Source organism: Hippopotamus amphibius, chromosome 3 (assembly GCF_030028045.1).
Source record: "Hippopotamus amphibius kiboko isolate mHipAmp2 chromosome 3, mHipAmp2.hap2, whole genome shotgun sequence".
Lineage (NCBI taxonomy): Eukaryota > Metazoa > Chordata > Mammalia > Artiodactyla > Hippopotamidae > Hippopotamus > Hippopotamus amphibius.
This window is the reverse complement of record NC_080188.1, coordinates 78,933,525-78,948,327: the sequence shown is the minus strand read 5'-3', so window position 1 is coordinate 78,948,327 and position 14,803 is coordinate 78,933,525. Positions and strand designations below refer to the sequence as shown.

Genomic DNA, 14,803 nt, shown 5'->3' with positions numbered 1-14,803 from the left:
ATAATTTATATATAATAAAAGAAGAAGACTGAGTAAAAAGCCTAAACCCTAAGAGAAGTTACATAATTAAACACAAATCTTAGTTTCTAGTCTCCATCAAAGTATAGCAGATAGGATCATGGGTTGAAGAGATTCTTTTTTTTATTGAGGTAGAGTTGATATACAATATTATATAAGTTTCAGGTGTATAGCACAGTAATTCACAATTTTTAAAAGTTATACTCTTTACAGTTATTATAAAATATTGGCTGTATTCCCTGTTGTATAATATATTCATGTACCTTATTTATTTTGTACATAGTAGTTTGTACCTTTTACTCCCCTACCCCCTTCCTTTTCCCCACAGGTAACCACTAGTTTGTTCTCTGTATCTGTGAGTCTGTTTCTTTTTTATTATATTCACTAGTTTTATTTTTTAGATTTCACATATAAGTGATATAGAATATTTTGTCTTTCTCTGGTGTATTTCACTAAGCATAGTACCCTCCAAGTCATTGGTGTTGTTGCAAATGGCAAAACTTCATTCTTTTTTGTGGCTGAGTGGTATTCCTCTGTGTGTGTGTGTGTGTGTGTGTGTGTGTACCACATCTTCTTTATCCATTCATCTGCTGATGGACACTTAGTTTGCTTTCATATTTTGGCTATTGTAAATAGTGCTTCTATGAACATTGGGGTTCATGTATCTTTTCAAATTAGTGTTTTCATTTTCTTCAGATATATACCCAGGAGTGGAATTGCCAGGTCATGTGATAGTTCAATTTTTAGTTTTTTAAAAAACTTCCATACTTTTTTCCACAATGGTTGCTCCAGTTTACATCCCCACCAACATTCGTTATTTGTGGTCTTTTTGGTGATAGCCATTCTGACAGGTGTGAGGTGATATCTCATTGTGGTTTTCATTTGTATTTCTCTGATGATTAACAGTGTTGAGCATCTTTTCATGTACATGATGGCCTGATGGTCTCCTTTGGAAAAATGTTTCTTCAGATCTTCTGCCCATTGTTTAATGGGTTGTTTGTTTTTTTACATTGACTTACATGAGCCGTTTATATATTTTGGATGTTAACCACTTATTGGTCATATAATTTGCAAATATTTTCTCTTTTTTTTAGTTAAAAAATTTTTAATTGTGATAAAATACTGATAACATACAATTTATCATCTTAACCATTTTTAATTATGTTAACAATAATGTTAAATACATTCGGATTGTTATGTAAAGAAGTCCCCATTCCCCTCCCCCCCCCCCACTCCCAACCCCTGGTAACAACCATTCTACTTTCTATCCCTATGAATTTGAGTACTCTAGGCACCTCAGATAAGTGGACTCATAAGGTATTTGTCCTTTTGTGACTGCCTTATTTCACTGCATAATGTCATCACTTCATCCATGTTGTAGCATGTGTCAGAATGTCCTTCCTTTTTAAGGCTAAATAATAATCCATCGTATGTATATACCACACTTTATCATTCATCTATCGCTGGACATCGGACTACTTCCACCTTCTGAATATTTTTAATAGTGCTGTTATGAACATGGGTGTATAGATACCTCTTCAAGAGCCTGCTTTCAATTCTTGCACAGAGTCTTTAAGATGAAGTTAACTTGCGTTCTCCTTGTAGACAGCCACAGCATGAAGTGTTCAGGCTAATGCTTAGAGCTCCTGAGTCCTATGGTGCCTGTAGCCTGGAATGTTTTGTGGTTTGGGCTTATCAAATGTCTATTTCTATCAGAGTAGAACATGAATGTGATTCCAGGAATGTATTTAGTTGGGGCAGTAATTTTCTAAATCAGCTGCATCCAATATGGACCTCTAGATAGCTGAATAACTAAAAATTTCAAATACATTTTTAGTAGTGTTTTGGTAAGCCAGTACTCGAATACCAAAACCAGAGTGTTCCTTCTGACAGCCACTGGCCAGTAGGTTCAGTGGACTCTTCTCATACTGTGAAATAGGGCAACACTGTTAACATATAATAATGGCAAGACTGCATGGGTCCTGTAGATAGACAAGTCGTTCAGATCGTTTAGTTTACTAACTTAAAAGCAGGCAACTAGCATGCAAATCATTTAAATTGTGAATGTCCTTCCCACTCTGATTTTAATGGGCCTTGAATAAATTCCATTTCCAACTTTACATTCTCTCAAAAGCCAGGAAAAAAAGTATTTGCTAACTCTTTGATTATTCACTTTTGTTCCAAGTGAATCATGATTAGAGATGCTAGATTATTTTAATTTAATATTTTAAAACTTTCCAAATGATATGATTGCAGTTGAGTGTAATGTGTCCTAAGAGAGGACCAGATGAAGTTGTAGCTGTGAATAAAATTGGTTTGCTAGCTTGAGAAAATGATAAAACTATTGAAATGTTTCTTTTTTTTTTTTTGGACGAGTGTCTTTGAAAATATTTTAATTTATTTAAGATTCATTTATTTATTTACTTTTGGCTGCATTGGGTCTCTGTTGCTGCTCACAGGCTCTCTCTAGTTGTGACAAGCGGGGGCTACTCTTCACTGTGATGCGCGGGCTCTAGGCACATGGGCTTCAGTAGTTGCAACATACGGCCTCAGTATTTGTGGTGCATGGGCTTAGTTGCTCCACAGCATGTGGGATGATCTTGCCGGACCAGGGATTGAACCCATGTCCCCTGCATTGGCAGGCAGATTCTTAACCACTGCGCCACCAGGGACGTCCCTGAAAATATTTTAGAACTGTTGTTCTCATGGATTTTAACGGAAGGTCTTTGGAATTGGAACTAGACCACTATGACCATTTTGGTTGTTGTGTTTATTTAAAAGTGGAATCTATGCTGTTCCTACAAATGAGACAATGTTTATAAATCGATGACGTGTCCACAGAAGTATAGACTGATGACTGTCGGTTATTCAGGTCATACAGGGATATTTTAATACAGGGACATTTCCTACCTCAAAAATCTCCTACTGACTTTACATTAGCCCACTGTTCAAGGGTGACTTTTGCATTTACTTTCACTTTCTAGGTGCATTATACAAATTTCATCTCTTTCCCAAAGCAGTCTGTATATTTTTTTTTCTCAAAATGAGGTAAGATTATTAAATGATTAAAAGCATACAGCAGAGTTTTTCTGTGAAGTAATGTTGCAAAATTAATCCCAGTATCATGCCAAAAATATTGTCCTTATTTCAACTTCTTTGGATGTACATTTCTGTGCATTTAATCTAATTGTGCAAAAATGATGTGATGTAAAATGTTTTTAAGATGGCCTATTTTCTTGAAATTTCAAGCTATATTGAGGACACTACTCTTCATTTAGAGAAGTCAATTACATGCAGTGGAAGCAGCAATGAAATTTGAAAAACACAAAATCTTACCACATAATGGGGAGCAAAAAATAAACAAATGAGTGAATGTAATAGCAAAACATCTGAGGTACTAAATAGCTCTTTATAGATGTAAAGAGATGCTCTGGAGGAGAGAGCTATAAAGGATTGAGCTAGCAGCATAGAGAGAGGAAAAGGCATGAGTTTTGAAGTGAAAAACCTGGGTTTAGGTCCATGGCTACGTCAAATGCTGAAATGATTTCTTTGTCATGAACATGAGAAGGATTTTGCACAAAGCATTATGAGAATTAGCAACAGGAAATTTAACTTTGGGTATGGTAGGCACTCCATAAGTGATAGCTCTGAAAACCGTGGAGGTTATTCAGGTAATAATAACTCAAGAAAGAGTTAAAGAGATGCTGTTCCTACTGAAGTGACAAAAAAGTGCTTTTTTTTAGGTGTGTTGTTACACATTAACGTTCTGATCTGTTTTCAAGTCGAACCTGAGGTCTCTCTTTAAGTAACCTTTAATCTGTGTGTGGATGTTTTGCTAACACTTCTGATAACAGAAACACTTTGATACGGAGGCATTTCGTTCTCATGTTCTACTCTGGGCAAGTCACATCTGCCTTCTTGAAAATCTGCATCCTCTCCGGTTTCTCTCCTGATTTATTTACCATCCTGCATATAGAAATAATAACAAGAACACAATCTTATTTTCCTGAAAAGTCATTTGAAGAATTTGATAATTTCTTGGTTAGTTTTAACCAAAATGATCATTGGTCTCCAAGAAGCATTTTATTCTCCCCATGATATCAACAACAACAAAAGCTAACATTTGTACAGTGTTTTATAATTTAAGAACTTACAGTGAGTCCCTACAACTCTGCAAAGTAGGAATTTGTGTTAATTCCCAGTTTTACATAAGATAAGCCTGGGTCTCCGAAGTGACATGATGCCAGGCTCACAAAGCCAGCACGCTGAGGGGCCTCTGGGCTGTGCATCTCTACGCCCTGCAGTGGCAAAGCCAAGGATGCCTGTTCTGCCTCCAGCACAAGGGAGCTGAAGGGACCAAATGCTTAGGAGTGTACTTTTTAAACTGCACAGCTTCAGATGCGTGTTGTGTTATTATTCCACGGGCATCCAGATTTGCAATCCACTTCATCCCGTGTTACAATCTAAATCTCTCCTTTTTTTTTTTTTTTTTTTGAGAAACTTTTCAAGAACTTCACAAATGCCATATCTGTTTCATTGGCCATTTCATCTTACTTTCTGTAAATTTTCAGTATCCCTTTCTCTCATCATCATAGTCGTATGCACATCTGTGTGTGTGTCATTCATTTTGTTGTCTTCACTTGTCCTCTTTCCTTTTTGCTTTCCTTCTCTCTCATTCATTCATGAAACACTTTTAAGCAAAGATTGACACATGACACTTGCCTATCAGACTCTGTTTGACATTCACAAAGGTTAGTTAGACATGGATCCTGCCTTTAAAAAGCTTGTAGTTAGAGATCAGAATGGTGGAAGTGAACTGAGCCTTTTTTCCCCTCTGAACCCACAGAAACTTTGCTTTTAAAAAAATCTTAAATATGTAACCAAGCTCAAAAGAAAAAAACAAAACAAAAAACAGTTGTAAGAACAGGTAATTCACAACCAGAGTGGTTTAATGTAGAGTTAAAGCTCCATGTGGCCCACAGACTACTGGATATAGAAAAATGCCTTAGGGATGCGTATTAAAACACAAACAGGAGGGGACCTGAAATGGAGCCCCCTGCAAAAAAACCAGGCTCTGCAATGATTTCACTATCTGCTAACAGGGACAGTAAAACCCAGCAAGGCAGCCAGCCCGGGGATATGGCAAGGAAGCTGAAAGAAATAAGAAACACAAGCCTGCACCACATTGAATGTAGAGTCTAAATTTAAACTATGCAAGTCTTGCAAAAAGCATTTAACCTGAGAAATTAGCATCAAAACCAGTCCAAAACAAGTGAAATGCTTGTACTCCTGATAGTTATAAATGCTGACATTTCCTGTAGAGTCCCTTCCACAAGACGGTGCCCCTGGGGTTCACCTAGAAAAAAATATATGCCAAAATAATGCAGGTTAGATGGGCATATGAGCATCCCCCAAAATGAATTTAAAACACTTGAAAGAAACTATAAAATAAACATGCTAACAGTGTTTAGAGTTATAATAGGTAAGGTATAATTTAGAGGAAGAAGGTATAATAACCGTAAAGTAAGAAGTATGTCATGGAAAATAATAGAAATGTTCAAGAAAGAACTAAAGAGCATTTCTAGGCACCTGGACATGAAAAACATTAAAATTAAAACACTGTAGACATTAAACAGATTAGACACAGAAAAAGAAAAAAAAATTAGAAAATCTGAGAAAATCACCTGGAATGCAGTATAGAGAGATAAAAAATAAAAAATATGAAATAGAGGTTGACGTAGAAGATTCAGTGAAAAGGTCCAACACACTGCTAATAGGAGTTCAAAAAGGAAAAATAGCAGGAATGGGATGGGGATGATATTTGAAAAAGCAATGTCTAAGAACATCTCAGAACTGAAGAAATGCCTACATCTTCAAATCAAACAAGGACATTGAGTCTTGAGCTTTAGAAATAAAAATCTGCCTGCTCCTCAGTCCTTCATATTGAAACTGCAGACATCAAAAATAAACAGGAAATTCTTTTAAGCTACCACAGAGAAAATGCAAGTTCTCTACCTATAAAAGAGTGACGATTAGACTAACAGGAAATTTTCCAAAAGCAGCAGTGGAGGCCCAGATGTAGTGGAATACTATCTTCAAAGTACTGAGGGAAATTACCCGTCACACTAGAAATCTATAACATGTTAAACTATCATTCAAGAAGAAGGTGAAATAAAGACATTTTCAGACGTACTGAGACTGAAAGATTTGAACACTCAGTGACTGACTGCTGCTGAAAGAATTACGAAAAGATGTATATTCGTCAGTAAGTAAGAAATTGAACTCAGTAGTATGGAGTATAAGAAATAGTGGTGATCAGGGAAATATATTTGTAGCTCTAAACCAGACCTAGGGTGTGAGAGAGACAGACTGGCTTCAGGGGTGATTTGAAAACAAGTTGAAATTTAAATACTAAAGAGCAATAACATGGAAGGTAGGAAGCAATAGACCAGAGATAAAGTTCTGTACATTTTTTCTGTTTCTCATGGAAAAGCTATTGAGTAACTCTAGATTTTTAAGCATGCAAGTTCATAACTTTATAATTATTTAAAGAGTAAATATAGAATGTGTATCTTCTAGATCCAGAAGAGGAAGGAACAAAGAGGTTTTTTATTTTGTTTTGTTTGCTTTGTTTTTAAGCTGGGTCCATCTAATAAAAGGAAGGAAAGTAGAAAAAAAAGAAGGAAAGGAGGGGAGAAAGTTAAAATGGTGGAAAAAAATCCAAATATATTAGTAATCATGATAAATGAAAACAGATTAAACTGAGATCTTATAATACAGAGACACTCAGATTTTTTTAATCCAGCTTTTTGCTGTTTATAAGGGACATGTGTGAAATATAATTATGGGGGATCTTTGTAAACAAGAGATTCTTTAAAAGGGCATTCCAGGCAAATTCTAAAGAGAGAGCAAAAGAGACAGGAAGGAAGAAGAGGGGGAGGGAGGCAATAAGGAAAGAACATCAGACAGAATTTTTAAGGCAAAAATATTATGAATAAAGATGGTATTAGCAATAGGAGGAAAAAAAGCTTAAAATGGATAAAGATATGAAGAGACAAAGTCACCAAAGAAGAAACCCAAATGGTCAGGAAACATTTGAAAAGATGTTCGGCCTGCTGGTAATAATGCAATGTAAATAAAAGCAACAACAGGGCAACCCCTTCAACCCTCATCCGATGGCAAAGAAAAAAAAAATTCAAATTGGTCAATGGCAAGTATTGGAGGCATGTGGAATAAATGGACATATTGTCTCTTACTAGTTGGAATGAAAGCAGTAGATTTGCACACGTCTGTGACTCAGCAGTTCTATTTTTGTCCTTTATCCAAGAGAAATGCCCAAGGATGTCCCTTGGGCATCATCTGTAATAGCCGTAAAGCGGAAACAACCCAAGTGTACATCCGGAGTGGAATGGATTAGTAAACTGTAATGAGTGCAAACAAATGAAACTCACAGCATGAAAAATGACTCCGCTTAGAGTTACCTGTATTAAAATGGATACATTGTCGAATCACAACGTTGAATAAAAATAAGTTGCAGAAGGATGTGCATATCTAATTTCAAATTTACATAAAACAGTGTGGTACTGTGTGCTGTTTTTATGAATACATAGCTGTGTGTAAAGTATACACATATGAGAGGAAATGATAATCTCCCAAAGTGGGTGGTTCCCTTCTTGAATGAGGAAGATGAATGTGGACAGGGAGGAAGACGACGGGAGCCTTAACTCGGCTATGTTTATTTTTTAAAGATCTGAAGCAAATATGACAAAAATATTAGCATTTTCTGTGTGTGTTTGCGTGGGTGTTTGTGTGCGAGTTTTAAAAATAGCTCCCAGAAAGACAAATACCATATGATATCACTTGTATGTGGAATCTAAAATGTGACACAAATGCACGTATCTATGAAACAGAAACAGACTCACAGACATAGAGAACAGACTTGTGGTTGCCAAGGGGGTGGGAGGTGGGTAGGGAAGCAATGATGGATTGGGAGTTTGGGATTAGCAGATGCAAACTATAGAATTGGTAAACAACAAGGTCCTACTGTATAGCACAGGGAACTATATTCAGTGTCCAGTGATAAATCATAATGGAAAAGAATATGAAAAAGAATGTGTCTATATATATGTGTGTATAACTGAATGACTTTGCTGTACAGCAGAAATTAACACAACATTGTAAATCAACTATACTTCAATGAAAAAATAAGTTTTAAAAAATGGTAAAAATAGCTCCCAGTTTATTACGGGAAAAGAAAGACATGCAGCAGTAATACGAAGCAAAATGCTGTGTGTTCCATCATGGGTTCTTTACAAGTGGCTTTCAGCTTTGAGAGAGATTTCTACCATTTGAACCCAGGAATGCATCCCAGAAGATGTTGTTGTTTTGCTACAGATGTCCACCTGGTTCAGTCACTCATAGAAATAGATCAGCTGTCGTGACCTCCTTTTCTGTGTCTGTGGTCTTTGTCAAGTCCTTTCCCATTTCTCACTAGTAATCTCTTTTTTACTAATTGCGTTCTGGTCATCATAATGCATTACTTACCCAGAGCCCCCCAAAAGATTTATTACTTTGAGGAAAAACATCTGCAACAACTAAATGATGCCTTGCTGCCTTCTCACGGAAAGAGGAAATAATGACTTCTGTTGTAAAACCCTGTGGATTTTTATGGAAACACTCGGATTTGGTGGAGAAAGTGGCTTGGTTGGTTGTTTGAATGGACACATGTATGTATCACACAAATTCCCAAGTCACTTTCTCCCTGTACCAGAGAGATTCCATTTGAGGAATCTTTCAAAATGTTGTCAATTTCCCTTTTTACATGTGCTGCTGCAGAGAGTTAACAGACATGTTTCACGCCCTCTATAGGGGGATCCATGTAGAAATAAGACTGGTCATTGCTGCCCTGCATCTGTAGCATCCAACACAGCCCTTCCAAATAGTAAGCACTTGGGATCTCTGGCTGAAAAGGAATAGGCATCTCTGGGCTTCACCCCGCATCACAGCAGCTCCTCTGCTCAGTAGATGATCTCACACTCGCACACACCACCATCACTCATTATCACTCTTGACGTAAAGTGAAACCATGGCACACCTTGAAAAAGATTAGCTTTGGTGCTTCTGCCACATTCTCCCAGCAAACGAGTAAACCACCTGGCAGGGTGGGTCTAGAAGCCGTTTACCAGTCACCGTGCAAGGCAGCTGACTTGCCCTGCAGATACACATCTGCTCCATTGTTGAAGCCAGAGGTAGACGCAAGATCTGACTCAGGCCTCTCATCAGGCTGCCTGGGGCTGCCAGTCTGGGTCTGATCACGGACCTTCCGTTCTCAGACATCCTTGCTTTTCCTTCGCAGGGAGAAGATGCACCAGTCTGCCATGTACGAGCTCTGCCAGGGGATGCACCAGATCAGCCTGCAGTTCGTCCGGCTGCAGCTCACCTTCGAGGAGTACACTGTGATGAAAGTGCTGCTGCTGCTGAGCACCAGTGAGTCGCCGTGCACCTGACACTTGCCCCGCAGCACCACACCGTCTTCCCTTTAGCAGAGTTGCCTGTTCTTAGGGTCAGGTAGTCGGTAGGAGAAACAATAGGAGGAGGTGGGCGGAGGGCTTTGGTGTCGGATGCACTGAGTTACTTGCAGAGGATGAAGCTTTGGGTAGAGCCTCTGCCTTGAACTCTTCATCCATCTGATTTGTTACATGTCTACGATGTGTATGGTGGGACTGGGCAGTTCAGGAACTACCAGGGTGAGTGAGGCACAGTCTCGACCCTCAGGGAGTTTTACCATGAGATAAATCCCAAGGTAATTTTAATACATGGTGGAAAGGGATTATCTACTGTGACAGAGATGAAGGGTGTCCTGGAAGTGTCCTCAGAGAAGAGAAGCGCAAGCTCAGTTCTGGGCATCGGGGAGGGATTCCTGGAGAAGCTGCATCTCTAAGAGCTTTGCCAGGGTGCGGGGTTGAATCTGAGGCAGGAGCTGGCCTTCCTGCCGGGGAGCAGCGTGAGTGCGCGTGGCTCAGTGGGGAAGCAGACCCAGGCAATAGCGCTTAGTTCTGGGAAGTTGTTTTGCCTGTTCATGTTTTCATTTTTTTTAAATCTCATGTCTGTATCCGCTTAATTTTTCAAGGTGCGTCAGGTGTTACTGGGTTGGGGAGGAGTGGGGAATAAGGTGGGTATGTAGATTGGACCAGAAGATTCCCGCCTGTTGAAGACATCTGGTGTCTATTAGACGAGCAGGGGAGTGCGGTACCAAAGGCTCTGAGCGGTGGGGTGACATGACCAAAAAGGGGTCCTTCACGGCTTCATGAAGATGTATCTGGCAATAGACTGGATGAGAGGGAACGGGATGAGGAGGGAGGGAGGCCAAGCCAGACAAAGAATTGAGCCAGACTGGAAGCCCAGAGACCTGCTGTGAGGCTGTTGAAATAACAGCCTGGATAAATGATGGTGGGTGGTATGAGGAGCGGCACCAGACACATTCAAGACACATTGCAGAGTCGACCTTGGCAACTGACGAGAAGGGGAAATAAAAGTGGTCTGGGTCGGAAGGGAGCTAGGTTTGGAGCGCAGAGAAGTGACTAAGATGGCACTGATCCCATGAAGAGAAACGCGTTCATGTCAGGACCTGGAGCAGACTGTGTGGAGCGTAAAATGACTTCTTTTTGGATGGGTTAATTGTCAGAGGTAGCCTCATAGAGAGGCCGATAGAGGGGGGATTTGGGGGACTTGAACTCAGAAGACAGGTTTGGGTATCGCGATATAAACTTGAAAGTATCCTTGTGAAAAATGAAAGTCCGATGACGAGTAGGGATGCCGAGGCACAGAAAGAAGAGGAAAGATCCATTGACCTACTTGAAAGGAGGATTGCAGCGGCTGAGCGACAGGGACAGAACTGTCGGGGAGGTGGAGGAACTGGGAGAGTGCCAAGAGTTCAAGGTTTCCCAAGGGGCGTGACTAACGGCATCACTTCCAGAGAAAGGTGAGAAGGCAGAAGCCTGCTGGGATTGACCATTGGACATCAGGCAGGTGCCAGACGGCCAGGGACTTGAAGATTGATGGGAAGCTTTTTTAGGCATCTGGAACCAAGCATGAGAGGAGAGAAATCAATGGCAGATGGTGCCAGAAGAGACGAGGGAGGGCAGGATTAGCCTCGGCAAGGAGGCTGAGCGCTTCTTCCCCCAGACAACGGCACAGACCTTTTCAAACAGGGGAAGAAATTTGAGGAAGCTCCTATCAGATGAGCGGTGAGACCAGGAACGATGGCAGGAGAGAGGATGGAGAGGACATCTCGGAACCAAGCACTGTGGCCGCTGAGGAAATGGAGACGTGTTCCGGATGCCGAGGACGCCGCAGCAAGGGGCAAGGGCTTCAAAGGAGGAGAGGTTGTTGAGCGACCGCCTGGAAGCTGAAAAGAGCATCCGGGATGTGCCCAGCCCTCCACTTGGTCCAGGAATCGGCAGCTAGCGGGGAGGAATGGTTTTCAGTAGAGTCATTTGGAAGGAAGTGACATCAACAGCCAAATACCGAGGATAGAATGGATAAGATGAGATGCTGTTTCCAGCAAGGAAGGATTGGGTCTGGGGAAGAGTGAAGCCAGAGTCGGGTGGAACAGGAGGAGGGGAGGCCGTGGTAGATGGGGTCAGCGTCTGCTCTACATACCTTTAGCACCTCTCAGTTTCCAAAGAGTTTTTCCCTCTGTGATCTAATTTAACGCTGCGAGTAGCCCCGGTCTAAAGTGGACAAGACAGAGGCACGCCGGTGTGATGTGTGCAGCCTCCTTGGTGAGTTAGGACTCAAAGCCAGGGCTTTGGCCTTCCCACTGTCCCCCGAGCAGGAAGTGGAAAGCAGGCTGGTGGCAGGTGACAGCAGCAGGAAGGGTGGAGGGCCAGCAGGCCGGGCCAGGAGGGAGCTGGGGCCCGCACTTAGCAGCTGTGCTTCGCTTGGCCAGCAAGGCTTTTCAGGTTGCTTCTAGCCTTTGGTCTTGTTTGATTTTCATTGACTTCAATTGTGCAGGGCAGCCCAGGCTCTCCCCAGTTTGCCACAGGCCCCACCATTCCTCGCAACCCACCGTTCCTCCCTATACACTCAGCCCACATTCAGGAGCTTGTGTTCGCAGCCCCTTGTTTGCAGGGTCAGTAGAACCAGGGGTCAGGAGAACCAGGGTCTCCTCCCTGCTCCACTGTTCCTCAAGGTTTCTGAGGTTCCCAGTTTATCCTTTCTGGACTATAACTTCGGAAATGTACTCTTAGTTCCCCGATCAGGGATTGAACTTGCGCCCTCAGCAGTGAAAAGTACTGAGTCCTAACCACTGGCCCACCAGAGAATTCCCTGGAAATGTACACTTTAAATTCAGTGACTTTAAAGTGATTTTATTCCCCTTTCCAAGCTATGTCATTAACCATTACTCTTAGAAAAATGTAAAGAAAAAAAATTATATCAGATGTGTGATAGAATTTAATTTTTTTCTAAAAATGCGTGTGATACTAATCCTTTATAAACTTCGACCGCTCAATTGTAATTGGTGTCTTATCCTTTTACATCCACTCAATCAGCCAGCCTGTAATCAATTCTGATATCATTTTGAAGCTCCCTGAATTAATTTATTAGCTTCCAAGTAGCTTAGTACTTAGTACAAGGCTGATTTTTGTAGATGCCAAAAAAACAAAATCAAAAAGCAGGAGAACAGAAGTAAAAAACTTTACTGCAGCTTAAACTGCAACTTATTTTGCTGTAAGCTCATTTTGCTAATCTGTGATAGAATATATGAACACTTTTCTTCTTATTTAGAGGGTTAAATTACACACCTGATGTCCAGTGTATCTGGAAGGTTTTTAAGCGATGACATCAAGAGAAGATCATGTTCTTTTTGCTCACAGAGGAAAGCAGACCAACTACCCACCCAGTTGTCTCTTTGCTCTTCTCCAGCCCATAGATTTTGGATGATTTCCAGGAGCCCTGCTGCATTTAATAAGTAAATTCAGAAAATCTGGGCAGACCTCCAGAATTTGAGGTTTTGCCTAAATTCTCTTTATTTGTGGGTTTGTTTCAACTTCTAAGATATCTGGCTGGGAAAATGGTACAATATAGTTAAATCACAGCAGTAAAATACAAGTAGTATTTGACACAAGTTCGTAATCTTGAGAATTTTTGATAACACGCGTATCAGAAATATGAAGGCTTTTGGTTAATCCTTGTAACTATACCAATAGCATTGAAATATAGTCGTGAAATGTATTCACTCCATTCTGATTTTAGGTCATTTTTTTAATGTATGATATCCATAAGTATCTGTATTGGAAAACTAAAGGTTTACTCTGTAACATTTCGAAACAAAAAAATAAATGCTTACCTGTGGTAGGCGGTGTAGTCACTTATTTGCAAACTTTCAGTTTCTTTTAGAAAGTTTTGGGTTAACATTAAAATTTTGGTAGAAAGTAGATCGATAATTTCACTATTAACATCCTGGTTATTACCATCCCTCTTTATCTTTTTTTATACTTTCAAAACAAGGGTTTAATTGTAAAGAAAAAAGCTGTTATATAACGGATGACATTTAATTCTGAATGTGAATGTCAAATATTTGAAACCACAACTAATATTGTGGCGGCCTCAGGAATTTGTGCAGTGGCCATTAGGGATTTATTTTTTCCCCATAAAAAATAGACTAAACCACAAATCAAAAGCCTCAACAATGAAACTCACGGAGAAGATTATTAGCATCGTATGGGAAGTTAATTTTCAAGATAACCCATGTCTTTACAGAAGACAACAAGGTTTATTTGGAAACAGTGGTATTCCTGGCGCCCAGGGTTACACGTAACACTCAAAAACATACTTAGCCACTCTAAAGAGCTGATGGCCCAAGTAAATTATTATTTATACCAGTTATGATTAATTAGCAAATAGGATGTGCAATTAAGAAGTGAAAATAAGAGCAATTTCAGACTCAGTATCACAAGATGAATTTTTATTATCTCCATCATCCGAACATGAAAGCTCTGAGTGATTTTATTTTTCAGAGTTGAAGCATAAGTACATATTGGCTGTAGTGAACAAAAGCAAATATGTAAGTAGCTTTTCAAAGGGGACAACCTGTAGCGTACACTCTGCCCTACATCTCCTCCCAGAATACAGGCACTGGTGCACCCTTTCTCCATAGAGTGTGTTCACATGTGTCCTGGGAAAGGGCATCTCCTTTCAGGTTGCAGAAGCACTTGTTACGCTTCCAAGTGCTGAATTTCAAAGTATTATTTTTAGTGAGATGTTTTTCATTTAATTAGGAAAGCTAGCCACTCCATACAAGGAAAGAAGAAAACATAGTCCTTAATTTTCTATCTTATCGAAGGTAAAGATCAATGTGGTTTCTTCTCTTCGAACGTTTTTGTTCTTGCCTTGTACGCAGAGCACTGTTGTATAACCCATTACACAGACCAGTGCACAGGCCTGGCAGCAGGGTGTCGGGGCGGTCACATGACGGAGCCTCAGTGGTCATGTGATCTTGGAGCAGAGAGAATGGAAAGTGCTTCTTTGTAGCACATCTTCCCCCGGTAGACTGCTGCTTTTCCCAGATGTCTTTGCATTTAAACTGGAATGGGAAGATGTTGCTTTCTAATTCCAGCCCCAGCTTAGATTGTCTGTGGCTTTTCCAGTTGTCCTAGAAAATCAAAATATATTTTCCTATGTCTGAGGTATTGGCAAGTTAGGATTCATAAAAACTTTGATGACAGGCCCCAGCAATGTACCACTGTGGTTAAAAGACAGGCTTTGGAAAAAGACCTAGGTT

General features: G+C 40.3%; 1 protein-coding gene across 4 annotated transcripts in view; it reads left to right on the top strand.

Annotated features, from left to right (window-relative positions):
• NR3C2 (nuclear receptor subfamily 3 group C member 2) overlaps nt 1-14,803 on the top strand; it is a 337,688-nt gene that overhangs the window by 289,566 nt on the left and 33,319 nt on the right. For all 4 annotated transcript variants that reach the window (XM_057728082.1, XM_057728081.1, XM_057728079.1 and 1 more), the window contains exon 7: nt 9,374-9,504. In XM_057728082.1, the coding sequence (XP_057584065.1) occupies nt 9,374-9,504 (131 nt within the window). The remainder of the gene's footprint in view (nt 1-9,373; nt 9,505-14,803) is intronic.